Raw genomic sequence first — 18,967 nt, 5'->3', positions numbered from 1 at the left:
GATTCTAGGAATATTACATGACTACTTCAGTTTCTGTCTGTTATATGGCGTGTGTTTATGAGCATAAAGGACAAAGCAGAAACCTTTCTGAGAACCGTACACAGCTATTTAGCATTGCTGCTCTGGCCTGTAAACTACCCAGAAGACAATTTTGACAAGTTCTGACTCTCAGAAAATATGTTCACTTACTGCTTACAATAATGCTTTAAATATTGCATTATCTTTGTTCCATGTATTTTTCTGTTTGCTTGAAACCACCAGTACCCCAGTCAAGCAGAACCGGCAAAATGGTCGATTCCTTTTCCACCTGACCAGGCCATACAACTCAAAGGAGAAAGTTTGCCAATATGTCCAAAACACCCAACACCTCTAGTATCACACATAATCTTATCAAAATGAGAATAAGAACCAACTAATCCACTGATTTACTTCACAATATTAAGAAATTATTTTAATCCTGTTATTTCTATTACTACTATAATTATCACTATAAATGTTACTATTACAATTATTGTTGTTGCTCCAGTAATTATAATAACGCTGTTAGTATTATATAACTGTTAATAGAATTATATATATTTTTTTACTTTATATATGTAATATTTTACTGCTGTTATAATAATAAGAGTGTATATTACTATAATAACATAATAATTGTTATTATATCATCATACAACAACATTATCACACTTAATAATATTACTATTAATTGTATTATAATAACTATAATAAATGCTTAGCGTAGAGAGATTAAGACAGATATTATAATTACTATAATTATAACACTATTATTTTTTACTATAATGTTAATATAATTGTTAATAAAATAATAAATAATATTGCTATTTTCACTATGATAATACTAATAGGACATTGTGATGATAATTATTACCATTATTATTACTGTATTATTGTTAAAATATTGTTACAAATATGTATAATACTATGAAAATAACAGTTATGATGCTATTAATATTATGGTTATTATAATTACTATTATTACTATGTTAAGATTTTTATAATAATAATAATGTTATTCCTACTACTACTACTTTGAATTGTTTATGGCCGATTATGCACCCAGATCCACTTGCAACTAAAATGTAAACATTTCTCACTAAAAACAAATCCTGAGAATTTAATTTTTGTGCCGCTATAGTCAATGAAGACCTGACGATCTGTGTGCTAAAGGCTAATCTCGGTGGGGGAAGGGGAGGGTGTTAACAACTGAACAATGAATCATCTATCCTTTGATTTTGTCACTGCAATAACGCCCATGGGCAGATGAAAAGCGTTCCTCTTACCTTTGTGTATGGTATCAAAGCAGAGGACGCACACTCGAGCCTCCTTGTCGAGGTACTTCAGCTTACACTTTCTGTTGCAGCACCCAGCGCAGTACACCTGCCACAGAAAGAGAACCACAATGAAGGCAACACCGATTCACTCTAGCGGACACACAGAGAGAGAAAGGCGGAATGAAAACTATTCAGAGAGCATCCTGACATGTTCGTGCGGCCCCGCGCAGCAGCAACAGCAGCAGCAGCAATAGCAGCAGGAGTAGCAGCGGCAAATCATGTCGTCTGAGCTGTAAACAATGGCATCCTGAGCGCCGGCTTCCAGTCCTGCTTTAATCGCCGCTCCTTGGAGGACTTAGCCGCTGGCTCCAGGATGCAAGGCTCAGCGGAGGTCTAAAGAGGAGCTGGAAAAAGAACCGCTGACTCATGCTCTTTGCCATAGGGCTATTTTTAGCTCTGAGATGAAATCTATCGTTTTAACTATTTCTGGGGCACAGACACCGGAGAACAACAAAAACAAAACAAACGATTCAGCTCACAGAAAATTAGGTTGGTTGAGAGAGCAGGAATATAAAAACAAATGGACAGAAACAAATTGGTTCATTAATAAGGTTATTGATCATAATTAAGGAAGATTTAGACACAATTCATACTTTTCATATTTTGTCACTTTACCAGAAGCTTAGGAGTATTTTATTTATTTTCTGTGACAGACCAATTCAGAGAAGAATGTCTTTGATCTTTTATTGTTTTTTTACTAAATGAAAATCTGAAAAGTGTAATTCAGATCATATAAGTCAAAACGTCGTAGAACAACCTCTTGTTGCCATGACAGCCGCAAGTCTTTTGAGACACCATATATCTTCCAACATGATTATCAGCCTTTCCATCTACATATTTAAGGCTGGAAGAAGAACCTCTGTGCCAGTCTAAAGCCTTTTGCAACCTCTAACAAGATTTCTTTCCACGGTTGCCAGGTATTTAGCTCCATCCTCCCATCTGACTAATTTATAATTTGTTGTTGAAAAATGACAAACCTCTGTGTTTACTTGAATGAACCAGCTGATCAATGTTATTTAATGATCATCAATGGGAAATCATAATGTCTGGTAGCCAGTGACATGACATAATGTTTATAAACTTTTAGGAGGCAGATGGCAAGCTGCAGTTCAGGGCAATATTAAGGGTGTTTTCACACTTGTTAGTCTGGTAGACTTATTCCTATTTGGGACCAAAGCTGCAACATTTGCTGTATTTTCAGCTGCTGTGGTTCAATTTCACTGTCTTTCAAACCAAACTGTTTGAAAAACATGTTCACCTCCTTGGCTGTGGGGGCGCTGCATCAAGAACAACTGAAGGAAACCACACAAAAGCATCTAAAGAAGACATGACCGCAACTTCCTTCTTCACAAAATATAAACAAAAACAGAGTGGGGTCAGATTTTAGCGGCTGAAGAATTTTTCTTTTGATATAAGACCGTGAGCCAGTTACCCTGCTACAGCTAGACTCCCATGTTTGTTTTGATTGTATTTACCGAGAATGCCCTGAATGCATTTGAACCGTATCACAGTTCACTTCAACCGAACCCAGACCAAGGTTTGCAGACGGACAAGAGTTCAATTACACATTCACATCTCCCAAAACGAATTGGACTTTCTGTTCAACCTTATTTGGTTAAATAAGGTGTGAATGAAACCTAAAATGCACCTCCTCTGCACTATGGAGGTTTGGAAATGGGATTAGGAGCCAGCCCCTGGGGACACTATCTTGGTCACATGAACAAAAACCACATAACCAACGGCCTCTAAAGAAACGCAAACATAAAGAGCAACAAGATGGAAATAAACATCAGTTCATAATCTCAGACAAGTTTTACTTGTCAGACTGTTAAGTAAAAATGACAGACAAAAGCAGATTCTGATGTTGATGCCAATATATCATGCATCCATATGAAAGACAACTAATAAATCTGTTTCTTTGTGAGAAAAAGAAGACTGTATGAAGGATGATTAACACATCCCACTATGTAAAAGCCTTACCTTCCCACAGGCTCGACAGTGATGCCGCCTCTTGGTGAAAGTGAACCTCTGCTTGCACTTCATACAGTTAGGCGCTTCAGCGTCTGGCACCCACTCCGGCTGTCTGCTCCCCAGCTCCTCAATGCTGTCCTTCTTCCAGCTTGTTGATCTGGCAACGGCCGCTGGTTCCTCCCCAGGGTAAGGAGGCGGCTCTGAGAGTTCATCAAACCCCACGGAGAAGTCCTGATGGTTCTGAAAGGCATTGCTGGAGTTGGAATCCCTGAATCTGGAGTGCTCCTCTATAGGACTTGGGCTCTCCTCGTCTTCTGGTGTTGGAGAGGCATTAAGCTCCACCCCTTCTTCTCCGGCAGGTGGAGGTCTGGTAGTTTGGCTGTGTGGCTGTTTTGGTCTCGCACCTCCATAGGAGTGTTGTTGATCGGAGCTACTTCTGTGCTGGGACAGGGAAGTGTTGCTGGTTAAAGAATAGCTGACTCCAGAGGAGTCTTCCTGGCAAGGTCTACAAGAGTCTTGTAATACTGGTGTAGCAGCAGTTGTTCTGCAACTTTCTTGAGAGGCCAGTTCCTCCATGTCTTCCCGTCCATCCTGACCGCAGCTTTGTTGACCTTTCTCGATCTGCTGTTCTTCCAGACCTTGGCCCGGCTCTGAGAGACACTTCGGTTCGGTGCAATCTCCGCCACTGCTGCAGAAAGAAACCCCCGCACCCTGCTCCGCTTCGGCATGCGCCTGAAGGAAAGCGTCCAACTCTTCATCCGTGACCAGCAGCTCAGCCTGGTCGCTCTCAGGTAAATACTCAAAACCGAACTCAGGGGGATCGGGATCGACCGGACTGGACTCCAAACGGTCAGAGGTAGGGAGTTCTGCAGGAACGGTAGATTCTAGGGAGCCATGTTGGCCCTCCGGAGATGGCCTGCGCTCTGGAATCTGCTCTGAATCAGAGGGGTCATCATCCCTAGTGGAGTCTCTGGCGTCATCCTTCAGTTCCAGAGCCAACAGTGACTCCGTCTCTGCGTCCTCAGACGCCGCCGCCTCATCACAAAGCTCTGCCGCTGCCTCCAAATTGTCTTCCGAGGTATTTGACTTCACCAGAGCGCCACACATTGACATGGCTATCGGCAGGCATGATAAGCTGACTGGTTCGCCATTTGATTCATGCATCAACCCTTCGGTAGACTCAGCTACACCTTCATCCAACATCTTATCCAATGAATGCTCTTTGTTTGATAAAGTTGCTTGTTTATTGGATTCTGTAGGATTTGTTTCATGGAGGTTCAAGGAATTCTCCACCGGTTGCTCTGAGGAGAAGCAAGGTTGCTCTTTGCTCTCTTTCTCGTCTTCATCAGCAGACTCTGCGGTTCTCGACTGTGACTCGTCGATGGGTTCTGAGCTTTTCTCTACTGCTGCGGGGAAAATAATGTCCAACAAACTGAGTGAAGCAGAGTAACCGCTGCTCTGCTGATGCAACTCATCGGTCCCTGCAGAAGCTTGCTCCTCCGTAATGCTGTTCAAGTTGAGCTCTGACCCCACCTTTGCGACCACGGGGGTGTCAAAGTCCACAAGCAGCGCCTCCTTCTCCTCCTCCATCTGCTGTTCAGCCGCATCCAGCTCCCTGAATGCATCGTGGCTGTTGGTCCGTACCAAGATGGCCGAGCTTGCGTCGTTTACGAGGTCGCACACTGGTTTCAGAGTTCTGTCCGGGCAAGGGGGCGCCGAGCTTTTCGCAGGCCTGCGGTCCACGGAAGACAGAAGGTCGACGCCGGTCAGGGGCTGACCTCTGACCTCGCTACCGTCGGCGCCCTGGAGGTGGCTGCCGGGGCTGTCGGAACAGCTTCTTGCAGAGCCATAGTGAAGAGAATTGAGGTCTGGGAGGCTTGTTGAGGCACTAGAGACCTCTGAGGCGGAATCCTGAGGGCCCAGTGAGGAGAACGGGTGGACAGGGGGCTTCAGGAAAACAGGCTTGCATTCAAGTTCCTCTGCAATCCAAAAAGAAGAAACGTTATGAAGGTAATCGTTTCTATACTAAACAGTCTAATACTTTACTGAAAAATAAATGGTAAATCTATTTATAGGACTGTCCCAAAACGACTTTGTTCGCTTCTGATACGATATTGATTTCGCAGCTTTGAGTATTTTTCCGATACCAATATCTAGCCAGTACAATATAAGCAGGAATCATACACACTTTTATTACTTATTTTGCAGTTTTGAATGTTAGAAAAGGCTTGATCAAGTAACATTACTAAAACAAGAACAATAGTCAACCACAGTGGGTATGAGAAGAACTGACCAATTTATTATTAACCAATGGGACTGCATGCAGATAGAAGCGCTGCTGGATAAAAATCCTGGGGTGGACTAAATGCTGGAGTGGAGTGCTTCAATCAGCATTCTCATATTGGATTTTTAGATGAAAGCCGTTATAATCTGATACTTGTGTTTTGGCTGATATCTGACCAATTTCCGATATCAACAACAGATCAGTTTATCCAATCATAAAATTACATATTACATGTAAACACAACAAATAAGCTAAATATTTACAAATATTTAGAAATAAAATTGATAAAAAGAAAAATATATAACCAATAAGTAAGTCCAATACATAAGATTATATATGCCATTCAGAAGCAGCCAATTGATATATTATGATTTTTAATGACAATATATAATTAAAAATGATATATTTTCATTCAGCCCTTAGTTGAATAAAGCTATTATAAACAGGAGCATTTTAAACTAGGTGGTGGCTTTAAAGAAAACTATTCTCTTTGTCTGATTTTAGAAACTTGTTCCATCACTTGAAATATTAACATTTTGCAAAAAAACAAAACAAAAAGTTTCTGGGCCAAAACCATTCAAAGAACTGTACATAAATACAAGTTCTACACTGAAAACTATTTATTACAATCGGGATTATTACAGAAAAGTGTTTATTTCAAAATTCCATTCTACTTTATTTCTGTAAGAAGTACAATTTATAGATTTTTCTGGGAAGTCTTTTGTAAAACTGACTACAAAACAACCAATTGAATTGTACTACCTGCAGGTTTCAAGAAATCCTGAAACAACACAATGCTGATTCTGGCTTGCGATTTGACAGTGTGAACCAGGACTTTTTAAATTGTTACATTTAAGATTGTATTTACGGCTCATTAAAGAGATCTACTGAGTCAACCTGTAAACTTGATCCAACCTTATAGTCTATTAATAGTTCACCTGACAAAAATCTAACAAATATTTCTAAAAACACCATGCTGCTGCTCCTATGAATGATTAGAGGAGAAGTTTTAATTTAGACTTTTTAAATCTTGTTATATCATATCATGTTAAAACAAGGAAGAGAGATTCAATTCAGTCAATTAAAGTCAATCTAAATTTGAGTTTGTGTCGTTCTGCCTGCAGCCCAGTCAAACAGGAAAGGCTAGAAGGATGTTTATAAGCCTCTTTATGATGTTGGGAAACCTCGTAACACTCCAACATTTAGTTTTATACTTACTAATAGAATCATACATGGAGAACCAATATTTAGTTTTATCAGAACAAGAATCCAGAGAAACCCCTACTAGTTTCTAAATTATGAAATACTTATTCTTATTAAACATCTGGAGTTTTATGTAGTTCTATACTTTTACTTTTTTGTCTTTCCTTTGATTTGATGTTTTGTTTGTATTTCCTTCTAATTCATGTAAAGCACTTTGAACTGCCTTGTTGCTGAAAATGTGCTCTATAAATAAAATTACCTTACCTTCTAGCAAGTGGTACTCATATAGTTTTTTTTTAATTCAGATGTTTGCTGACATATCTACATTTTTCTTATTGCACGTAAGCAGGTCATATTGTAACTGATTATGTTGTTCTTACTTTTATTTTTCCTACCGTGCCAGGAATGGTATTGATTTTGAAAAGTCATATTATGACAGCAGCAGTTAGTGGAGGTGTGGTCTGACCTGAATTGAGCTCGAAGTCATCAAGAACTTTGTCCAGATCACAAACAGCTGCCTTGAAGAAGCTGTCCATTCTGGCCTACAACAGAGGGCCCTGGATCGCTCCAGTTCCTGTTAAAAGAAAACCAGACTATCATTGTGCAGGAAAAAAAAAAATCGATACATTTAGCTAACCTTCAGAAATTTCTGCAAACATAAAAATTCCTAATATTAAAGACAATGAATCCAACATTTTGTTGCATTGTAAATCCGCAATGAAGCACATTGGTTTGTGTCTTGAGTACTGATTCTAGCTAGCTTTACTCACACAAAATTATGAACAAAAAGCTGTAGATTTAAGCCAGCGTGGAGCGACAAATTTTATTTACTTCACCATCACATCCCAATTCAAAAGCACTGAATCTCTGTGTTTAGTTCAGGAGTCCATCCAAATGAAATCCTACTTCTTTAGCAGAACCATTTTCTGCCTGCTTTTGTCTGATTTGTCTCTGGTTCCTGCCATGGAAACGAAAGAAAACTTCCCCAGATACGGTGGCTGGTTCCCGAACAGGTTCCTGTATCTTTAGAGTAAAAGTTTCCAGTCAAAACCGTGAGCTACGTCTTCGCATGGCTGTTGTGATTGGTTGGAAAAGGCTTGTGTTGTTGAAGCAAAGGCCTAATTGCAATGTGACCAGATCTAAATGATTTTTTTCCTTCTCCACATATTTCACAGATGCAGCCATAAATACTCGTGTTCAGCCTGTTGCCAAATCAAAGTAGGCTTCCATGTCTAACATGGAGTTAAAACTGTGTAATAAATTTTTAATTAAAAAGAGAATAAAGCCAAACCAAAAACAAGTAGAGCAGACTTGCTTACCCGTCTTCCCATCCTAACTGTCAATCTCTCCTAAAATGTTTTAGGCTTTTTTTTCCCCCAATATATATATGTCTTATTTAAGTTTTACACAAACAACATTTGAGATTTCTTTGTTCATGTTCCAGTTTTTACACATGTTGGCACCTAAACAACAAAACCACATATTATTTTACATATGAATGTAAAATAAATGAACAATGCAAAAAATGAATGAGCACAATATCAGGAAAGACTCAAACCGGTTCAATTCTGAGGATATATTTTTGGTGTAGCTAAAAATAATGAGTCAGAAAAACAAAATGACCTAAAATATGTTCTAAAAATAGCAAAGCTTGGCAGCTGCAATCTGACAAATCACAACCTGAGGAAGTTAATGCAAAACAAAACATTCAAAAACAGTGTTCAAGTAGTTTTTTAAAAAAAGTTATATGCTTTCATTGGAAATAAGGTTAGAATATAGATTTCAAATTAAACATTTTTTTTTTTTTAGATTTGTTATGACAGCTACAAAATATAGCACCAATAAAACCACAGCAACACCTAATTATTCCACCTAAGTTTCTGTTCCCTGCTGAGTCACACAGTCACTAGTTACTAGGGCAGGTTAATATTTACCAGAAAAAGTAAGTCATTTTTATTATTAATCGGGTCTTTATATAGGGGTAAACAGTCATCACATTTTACTCAACAATGTAAAAACAAACAATTATTTTAATCTTTAAAAACAAAAAGACTATGAATTTGAATCAGCTAACAGAAAACAAGGTTTGAAAATACATTTCTCAGATTTCTTGCTATATTTATGGTTTTGTATTTTGTAAAATGATTGTTTTTTTTCTAAAAATGTAATTTATGTTATTTCATGTTTATTAAAATGCAGTTGGGTTTTCTGAGCTTCTGGGTTGCTGATTCTCTGTCAGCAGGCCTGTATGTGCAGCTGAATGGCACCCTGTGTGATGTGGTGAACAACAGACTGTCCTGTCTCTGCTTCTGCTCACTCTGTATACGTCTCTGACTTTGTTTGGACCTCCAAGTCACGCTACATGCTTTAGTTCTTGGAAAACTCAGCAGCTGAGTGGCGCTACAGAGATGGACACAAGTCAGATGATGGACATCTATTCTAATAGTGATCAAGCCCTTGAAGATGGCTGACTTGACTTAAGGGGCACTTATGTTTGCATACCAGTATAAAATATAAGGTTCATTTTGTCTACACACTTTATTGTTAGTCAAATCACATTTTAAAGGTCTATTTTTTTGTGATATGTATTTATAATACTATGTGTACTTCAAAAAGATTGTTTGACTTATATTTCTCTATTCTTGTAAGCTTTACTTTTATATTGAAATAACTCTATAACTGTGTTTTTGTTATATTAATCAGTTTTTTTTTATCTGTTTGGAAGGAAGACGGTGTTAAAAAGGAAAGTCGAACAAGGCGAGTCTATTTAAAAATTAAAGTTAAATAAAGTAAAAGTTCAAAATTTATCATATAAATGTTGCCGTCATAAAATGAAACACATAAACTGTCTAAGACGCGTTTCTTGTTGTGTTTTCCAAAATGTTATCCTGTGGAATTTCTCCGGTTTTCGTTTTGTTGTTTGTGGTTGCTGATGTATGAAGTTGCCACAGAATACAGAATACGTTACAGGTTTAAAAGGCGAGCCACGGCGCAGAATATCACGGGTCACCAAACTCGTCTCAACATCCACGACGGCCAAATTTAACTGGTGTTGCCGTTTCTCGGTTTTTAAGGCTGATAAAAGCTAACAAGTCCGCTTGTTGGTTAGCTTCTATCCAAACTTCGGGGTTCCCTTTAAAAAAAAACACCAAGCATGCTAACAAAACTGTCAAATGTAGAAGCAGTAGACAACTTTAGCATCTACCTGACACACTTCACAGCACTATTAAACGCCTATTTTTACGCAGTCTTCTACTAACTACTTGCTCTAAACAAAGCCAGCAACAACCTACCTACTGTTATCGAAATTACCGTACTTTATGCAGGTGTAGCTAAAGTTAGCTCGTTTATGGTGAAAGGAATTGCTAGCATGCTAATGCTGCTAACTCCCAGTGGGTTAACCTGGTTTGTTGGTGATTTCTCTTACCTGGACGGGTTTACTCCATGACCTCAGCAGTTCCGGTTTAAAACGGGAGCAAGCAAGGACACTGTCGACGTGCCATTTTCTAAACACGGAACTGAACTTGCCAAGACAGCTAACTGTTGGATTAGTTTCAGAGGAGAGGTGTAAATTCTTCACTCAAGACGGCCATCTTGAACAGAGTGTCGGCTCTGAGGTCACAAGATCCACTCGGCTTCAGGGAGAGAGCAGCGCAGTCGGAGAAGTTCACCTGAGAACGAGCTGCGAATAAACACTCGGGGTTGATACAGACTGCGTTTGACCGGTTTAATGACGTTGATAATATGTCAAAAGTAAAAGAAAAAACGTGGAGAAAATCCCCCCCCCCACCTCCAAATTGAGAAACAGAAAAGCAGCTGCTCCAAAAGCAGGTTGGGATTCCAGAATGAGTTTCCATGGTGATATAAAGCAAAAAATATCCCTCGGGCTGAATCTTAGTAATTCAGCCATGACCCATTAATTCTTTCCCTCGTATATTAATAAGAGCATCACAACATAGATAAGCTGGCATGTCTATATATATATATAATTCTCTGGATTTAGGGAACATCAAATGTTAAACCTTTTGATGTCCGTGATTTTTATTTTCTAATGAAATAACAGTTTAGGACCATCGGGTGGCGATCTTGTTCGAAGAATGATGCACTTGGTCCAATATAGATGAAAGTTTGAAACTCAATATTTGAACCTTTTTGCACCTGAAGGTGTTTTTGTTTGTTTGTTTGTTTTTTTGTTGTTGTTTTTTTTTTGTTTTTTTTTTTGTTATTCAAGGTCATGAGTTGTTGGGGAACAACGACGACATTTGTATCTGTAGACATTATTTTTTTGTGATTTGTGCAGCTTGCGTAATTTGTGAGCGACAAATCACAAACACAAAAAGACGGGGACCAATAGAGAGCTACAACTTCCAATTTTGACACAGTCAATGTTTTAATGTAAGACAAATCAGAAAATAAATGTTCTTAATTAGGCTTTGATGTTTTCGCATTTAAATAAAGAGAAGTTGAAGTTTTTTGTATTTTTTTTTTTTAAAGAATACCAACGTTCTATTCTAGACAGTGTCAGTCCAATTAAAAAGAGATCAGTACCTGATTCAAATTTCACGTCATGGGCAACTGAAAGTATTGTAGAAAATGGAACAACTGTTGAGAAAAATCCATTTAAAGATGCATGTCGTACTTTTGAAAGATCTCTAAGTCTCTTATTACTCAAAGAGGCCAGACTGAGAGCAAAGGGGAAGTTGATATTTAACATTCTTGAGCGATATAATTACTGCTGCTCCATTGAATACATTGTTAATAAAGGCAAATCCTATTCAAATGAACTGTCAACATTTTATTTCTCTTCGTCAGAAATTTTAGTAATCTATCTATCTATCTATCTATCTATCTATCTATCTATCTATCTATCTATCTATCTATCTATCTATCTATCTATCTATCTATCTATCTATCTATCTATCTATCTATCTATCTATCTATCTATCTATCTATGAGTCAATACTTATTATTTATATATTTTTGATTTATTTTCTGTGTTTTATTAAGTTTCTATTTCCACAGCACTATTTTCATGTTTCGGTCTTTTCATGTTTTGCGTCTAGCGTCCTTTCTGGGTCCTCCGCGCCGGTAGGGGGCGGTGCAACATCGAGGCTCCGCCTTCTCTGCCGCTTCAAACTAAAGTCAAAAGAAGTCGAGGACGGAGTCACGGAAAGAAACAGGAAGAAGACGAACTCGGCAACACAATGACTTCAACCAGGAGACTAGGCAAGGTAAAGCAAAGAAAGGCCTAACCAATCTGTTTTATTTTACTTCTAGAGAGTTTAACACACTCGTTGTGGCTTCGTGCGGGGAGCTAAAGAGTCGGGGGAGATAAGAAAGCGGCCGAGTGTTTGTCGCCGACAAAATGAAAGGAGAATGACGTCCGACGGACAGGGATTGAACGGAGAGAAGAGCGAAAAAGGCTGACGGGTGTGATTCAGCACTCTCGGGCAGCTGTCGGAGAACATGTCGGTGCGCTTAGCGTCAGCTGAGTCAAGCTAGCGGGCTGTTGGAGCCGCTGTCACCGTGTAACGACGCTCACAGCCGGGGAGAAAACATGGAGACCGTGGGGCTGGGGCGTGACGTCAGATCTCATCAGAACCTCCAAGCGACTGATAATCAATAGCAGCTATGATCTGGCAATAATCCATACACAGAAAAAGATCTTTCTAGTTGGACCGCGTTGAGGGGAAAAAAAGAGCTACATCGTTAGCTTTGTAATCCATCCATCAGTAGAAAAACAATAAGTAATTGGTGATTTGATTATACGTTTAAGAAAAATTTCGATCATATATTAAACTAACGTGGAAAAAATATATATATTTTATGAATAAAAACCGTCTATTAGCATTACTGCATGAAAAATTGGAAATCTAAATGTAGAGAAATCTAGTGGGTTCGTAAGGAATTGGGTGATGGAGCATTGATTTGATATGCTTTTACTGCTTTTTTATTTTTTTTTACAAAATGTAAGATTGTTGTTAAAACTGTACATAAGAGAGAAGCTGAAAATGCTTTGTTCACACATTGCCACGCTCAATTCAAAAGTGAAACTGAGTCACCAGGCAGGAGGTGATCAAAGAGCAAAACCTATTGAGCAAAAGTGATTCAAAAACAATAATATTTCATTAAACACATTGAAAAATGCCACATGGAACTGCAAAAAAAATATTATTTTTGGATAGTAAACTGTGAAGTTAGTGACCCACCAGATCAATTAAATGATCCTGAATTTTTTATCTATTTTTTTTTTTTCAAACAGCATACACTGATGCAAATTGTTCCCATAAGGGTTTTTTAGTCTTCGATTGTTGATGCGTTCATTTAGAATAAACCTGGGTATCTGTTTTCATGAACCTGTCTGACGGGAGGCCTGCGTCTCATACTTTCAGTTTCTTTGGGACTCATTTGGTTTTGATTTAGAGTCGGTCTGGCTTTCAGGAATTCCCCCCGACGTCCAAACATCCTCTTCGTCATCTCTACTCCGTAAACTCCCCAAACAATCCGGTTCTCTGGTTCTGATAGAAAAAAAAGAGAGCAAAGTGGGACAGGCTCAATAAGTAGCTATGTAAACACAATCATGAAGTGAGCACAGGATTTATAGAAAGTATAAAAAAAATAAAATAAGAAAGTACAGTGTAACTAAAGCTCATTTTTAAACTTTTATATATGTAGATAACTTTACCTTGAATACATCAAAAAATAAAACTTGTTTTACAATGTTTACTTATCCAAAATATATGTTCATGTCTATATTTTCTGCTTCAATACTTGTTTCCACATGGGGAAAAAAGTTGTTTTTTAGTTTGTGTATTTACTTCTGTTCTGTGAAGCAAATATATTCCTATTTAGTAGTAATATTTAATAATTTTATGACCCTCATATAGAGATGATCTGTACTTCTGGCTGCTCTATAGAGGGTTGATGATATAATAGTAATGTTCTGCCAGGAGCTGATTAGAAGGTTCAGATGAAGACAAACCAAAACTCAGTACTTTTCTGCCATCTGTCTGTGAGACATTTCATACCAACAATTCATCTTTTATTCTCTGGATCCTTTGGGGTCAGATTTAAATATCAAAGATTTAAATTAGAGGCACTATATGCCTCTAAGTATATGAGTTGGGAAAGAGGCTAAGAGGAAGGTAGTGGCTGATTTTTCAAATAGTTTTCTTTACTCCCAATAAATGTCATTTACCAGCTGGAAGTTGATTGGAATTATTTTTGAGCGTAATATAAAATCCCCAAACTAATATCCAAATCAGTTATTAGCAGAAGTGGAGCATCTTTCTCAATATGTCCCTTCATATTTGGCGACAAATAATTGCGAAGAGATTTACAATGTTTATTGTCTGATCAGTATTAAACAGTCCAAGGTAATAATTACACATGATTCCCCCTTTTTGGATCCTATGTATTTTGTATAAACATCTGTGCCAAACCTCTGCTCTGTGTGAGATGTGTGTGTTTTGCTGCAGGAGCTGGATGACATCCGCAAATCTGGAATGAAGCATTTCCGGAACATTTCGGTGGATGATGCGAATATTTTGTGCTGGCAGGGACTCATTGTGCCTGTGAGTGCTGACTGTACACCCCCACACGCACACACACACTCACACACACTCACATCCCCCCCACAACAACAAGCAGTGACATATACTGTAGGTCTACTAACAATTATTTTGGTTTTTAATTATCTTATTTTTGTAACGATTGGACAAAAACAAATTGGCACTTTTTTGCAGATTTCTCACTTGGGTGTTATTATTATATATTATGTATTTATAATATATAATATTATGTATTTATAATATATAATAATGCAATATTATAAATGCACTAAAGGATGCAAATAATATATATATGCATTTTAAAATAAGAAAATAAATCATTTTCTAAAGTGCAATAACGTCATTTGTTTAGGAACACCTGATGAATCTGCAGTAAAACAGTTTAACATCAACATGTGCAAAGTGAAAAACCTTTTCCACTCGGCATCTGCTGATTAAATATTGGATAAATAAACAGATCTACTAAAAATACAAATTTGATGAAATGATGAAAAGAGAAAGCAAACAAGATGTAGAAAGGATTTGTGCAAATCAGTTATTAGTAAATAAATAAATTGATATTAAAGTTGCTTAATAGGAGATTTCTTTTACTTTTTTTTTTTTTTTTTACAGAATTGGAACTATGTGAAGCTGAAACGTTGCCACTTGAAAAGTTTCTCAGTAGAAGATATTTACAAACTTAGCTGTTTTTATTATAAGTGCAAACCGTATTTATTTTTTGTACATTTTTGGCTTATTCTGAACATGTTCTTTCAGCAAGTGGCCTTTCCTTTGAGTCTATATATTCTACTTAACGATTAATCCAGGTGATTATTTCAGTAATCGATTAGTTGCGATGAATCATTTTTACCATTGGCTTACTTCCTGAAGATCATCGTTATTAATTAGCTCTTTCTTTTTTCCTTAACAAATCCAGTCCTGTGTGTACTCTCTCTCTAACTCGTCCACTCTGCCTGGTTCCTCCACCTTGTCGCTCTGCGGCCCCCCCTCCACGCTGCTGTTCTCCGCTCTCCGGGTTCCTTCAACGATAATAATACAGCCAGTATATTTGCATTAGACAGAGAAACCATTTGCGTTCCCAGTCTGGTTTGTTCTTCCTGTAATTCCCGGCAGCTTGTTACACGTCACATGACTGTAACACGGAGACACTCGGCTTGTCTTCCTCACTCTTCCTCCAGAGGAATGCTGCTGCTGCTGCTGCTGCTGCTGCTGCTGCTCATGAGCTCAAGTTACACATTAGTGCAACAGTCGCCGCACCTGTTGCTTCTGAGTTATTCCAGTTGATTCCGTGTCGCGTATTATTTATTTCTTTAAGAGTTGTTTAAGCCATTCAGATCAAGAATCTGATGGTCAAGAGCAGCCGCATCAAACAAAGCAGTTACAAAATATTGCATATAAATAACACAAAGACTATTTAATAAGCCTTCACATTTATGCTGTCCTTGTTTAACTCTTTTTTTTTATATCTAATTCACCATCATGGCCTTTAAAGGAAATGAGAAAGCAGATGAGTGAGTTAGCTGATGAAACTGTGAAATATCAAATACACATTCTTAGAAGTTGAAACATTTTTTTTAGTTCAGAGTTTAGTTCAGAGAAATAAAAAGGCAATTATTGTTGTCCTTTTGAAGAATATAATATTATGAAGAGATGTGGCATATATTGTGACAATAGTCTCTAAATAGCTGATTTTTGCCGGTGGGATTGTTGGGATTATGATATTTGCTGTTTGAACATTCCCTCCACCCCCCAACGTTTAGATCTCAAAGTCTCAATATATTAGAAAACTTTCTTTAATTCAGTTATTGTTAGTTGTTTAGTGGTACAGTTACACCGAGGTCACATCTTTATTCATAATTATTTAAATTCCTTTTGCCCCGTCCAGAGCAGAAAACATTCACAGCTTGGTTGGGACCTGAAGGCAAAGTGAAACTAACTGCAGGCTCCCATAGCGTGACAAGTGGACCCGGCAGTTTTGTTTGTTTTGCTTCATAAAAATCATATCGGCTATAAAATGTGCCGCCGCCACTTCCTGCTGAGTGTCAAAGCTCACATAATGAAGCATCAACACTAATCCTGCATTCTGAGTTTTCTGAGTCAGTGGGATTACTGCGATGTTTTTCGGTTTACTCTGAGTCGGGCCTTTATGTTCTTTCTGGTCAGCGGTGGTTTCATCGATGTTCAGTCTCTTTCTTGACGCAGAATCATAAACTGTGACCTTAACTGAGGCAAGTGGCACCTGCAGTGCTCAGGATATAGTTCTGGTATTTCTGATGCATCGGTCACTCCCAGGAAAATCCATCACTGTTCCAAGATTTTCATTTGTTTTTTTTTTTTTCTGAAATGCCAAAGCCTTATAGAATGGCTTTATAACCTTTTCCATACTGATGGCTGCCAGTGAATTTGTTCTTGTATTTCTGTGCATTGTTCAGATCAGTAAGCATGAGCTGTTGGATTTGGAGATCAACTTTATGTTTTCAAAATGGTTAACAAATGAGGTCTCTATTATAATTATGTGAAGTCAAGCAGAAAGGGTGGAGCTTTTCACATGTTGATGTTAGAAGTCATTTTTTTAGATGCAAAAATGGCTTGGAAGAAAAATCTGATTGTCAGACTAATCGATTGATTTAATCAATAGCTAAAGTATTTGTTAGTTGCCTGGTGAAATAGAACCCGGTTTTCCAAAAAAATGTGATTGTTTATGATTTAACACTGTGCCACAAGTTCATGTGTTGACCTTTTTTTTTTAGAAACAACCAATTTTACTGATGTGGAAATTAAAACGAGTGAAAAACATTTTTCCTATTAAGCCCCTGGATGAAAACCGTTACAAATGTTTGTCCTCTTTCAATTAGTGGGAAGAAAAAAAAAAGTTTGGTTTTAGGAAAGTTCTCGTTAAAATCTGCAAACCCTTTTTTCTTTCTCTCCCCAATCCAGGACTGTCCTCCGTATGACAAAGGAGCCTTTCGGATTGAGATCATCTTCCCTGCAGAGTATCCCTTCAAGCCCCCCAAGATCACCTTCAAGACGAAGATCTACCATCCCAACATCGATGAGAAGGGCCAGGTGTGTCTGCCCATCATCAGCGTGGAGAACTGGAAGCCGGCCACGAAAACATGCCAAGGTGAGAAGAGGAGGCGGGACTTTCTTACGGAGGCCCTTAAGGGACACAGAGGGAATGTTTTTTTTTTTCTTTTGAGTTTCTTCGCAATAATGTACTAGTCAGTTCTTGACTACTGGAACTCTTTGTGTTGTAATGTAAGGTTTTTCCAGTGTCTCCTTAGTGAGATGTGTGAAGTTTTATGTCTTTGTTTTGTTTTTTTTACAAATGCGCCACAAACTTGTGTGCAAAAGCAAAACAGGTGAAACCTGCTTTCTGTCGCTCTCCATTCCCTCCGAGACAGAAACAGAAACTTTCTGTTCACGGGTTAAAGTCATCTGACAGTTCTGGTCGTGTCTTTTTCATATCGGTAGTCTGACTTGAGTCCCATCTCAACCTTACATGAACACGCAGTGTATACATACATTTTCATTCATTTAAGAATGTATAAACATGTTTTCAGTGAGTCTCTTTCAAATTGACATTTATCACTGTTCACAAAGTAAACCAGGGTGTATTTACCATCATCATCATTACTATTAACATTTTCGTTTTGTTGTCGCTGCCTTCCAGTGATTCAGTGTCTGATCGCTCTGGTGAACGCCCCCCAGCCGGAGCACCCGCTGAGGGCCGACCTGGCAGAGGAGTACACTAAGGACCGCGCAAAATTCATGAAGAACGCCGAGGAGTTCACAAAGAAACACAGTGAAAAGCGACCTGTGGACTGATGACACGACGACGACCTGCACCTGTTAGCCTCCTTTCTGTTTTCTGATCGAAGACCCCAGCCTGACTCTCTGTTCTTACCCCCCCTTTGCCCCCCCCAAGTTTCACAAAGATACCCCCTCCCCCCCCCATTCTTGTGTACCTGCAATGTTTAGCACTCTCCAACCAATCTTTAATAGAGGCTTGTGTTTCTGTTTTACTTTGCCAAAAACAAAAAAGAAAAAAAAAACAAAGCAGGACTTTTTGGTGAGTAGGCAGCTTCTGGCCTCTAGGTGTCATCTTTTGGTTGTTTTTGACTTCTTTCTATCAATTTCTTTTTAGAAAAAAACACAATAAATTGTCTGAGGTGGCATCCTGAAGGTTAAATTAATAATAAAAAAGTGCTTTTTCCTAGTGCTTACTGAAATGTTGAATGTTATCTCCGATGACACAGTTCTTATTCCCATCTTTTTAGGCTTCCTTTCCGAGTTTAACAGCATCTAAAGCTGTGTTGTTTTTTTTTTGTTTATTTTTTTTTCCTTTTTCTTTCTCATCATCCTCCACACAGTTGGAATTAAATCAGAATTTGTTACTGATAAAGCCCAGATGTAAAACGGAGATAATGACCATGCAGCGTTCAGGTGTCATTTAAAATCATTATTTTGTATTTTAAGGAAAATAATTCCTTCGAAATAAAATATTTCCACCTCTTTTGGCCGCCTCAGGAGAAGTGGTAAAACTACAGCATGGCGTTGTCTTGGATTCATGTCTGCTGAAG

The 18,967-nt window shown here is 38.2% G+C and overlaps 2 protein-coding genes across 4 annotated transcripts in view; one reads left to right on the top strand and one right to left on the bottom strand.

The window, feature by feature from the left end:
- Positions 1-10,586, bottom strand: part of zfyve16 (zinc finger, FYVE domain containing 16) — a 28,786-nt gene extending 18,200 nt beyond the window's left edge. Inside the window, exons 1-4 of one of the 2 annotated variants that reach the window (XM_032569834.1) lie at positions 10,241-10,586; positions 7,280-7,387; positions 3,336-5,305; positions 1,305-1,401 (exon numbers count right to left, since the gene is read on the bottom strand). In XM_032569834.1, the coding sequence (XP_032425725.1) occupies positions 1,305-1,401; positions 3,336-5,305; positions 7,280-7,349 (2,137 nt within the window). In that variant the 5' untranslated portion in view covers positions 7,350-7,387; positions 10,241-10,586. Of the gene's footprint in view, positions 1-1,304; positions 1,402-3,335; positions 5,306-7,279; positions 7,388-10,106; positions 10,129-10,240 lie in introns of those variants that run through there. The other variant, XM_032569835.1, reaches the window with a different exon arrangement.
- A 1,327-nt stretch (positions 10,587-11,913) lies between these two features.
- LOC116724276 (ubiquitin-conjugating enzyme E2 L3-like) lies at positions 11,914-18,933 on the top strand. 2 transcript variants are annotated; one of them, XM_032569851.1, is made up of 4 exons: positions 11,914-12,044; positions 14,292-14,387; positions 17,322-17,508; positions 18,058-18,933. In XM_032569851.1, exons 1-4 carry the CDS (start codon positions 12,018-12,020, stop codon positions 18,210-18,212), a joined length of 465 nt encoding a protein of 154 aa, XP_032425742.1. In that variant the 5' UTR covers positions 11,914-12,017; the 3' UTR covers positions 18,213-18,933. The 2 variants fall into 2 exon arrangements, with proteins under 2 accessions (XP_032425742.1, XP_032425743.1); XM_032569852.1 differs by having other exon boundaries at positions 11,953-12,044; positions 14,272-14,387.
- Positions 18,934-18,967: the final 34 nt, after the last annotated feature.

The sequence above is a fragment of the Xiphophorus hellerii genome, chromosome 8, assembly GCF_003331165.1.
Source record: "Xiphophorus hellerii strain 12219 chromosome 8, Xiphophorus_hellerii-4.1, whole genome shotgun sequence".
Classification (NCBI taxonomy): domain Eukaryota; kingdom Metazoa; phylum Chordata; class Actinopteri; order Cyprinodontiformes; family Poeciliidae; genus Xiphophorus; species Xiphophorus hellerii.
This window is presented reverse-complemented; position numbering and strand designations above follow the sequence as displayed.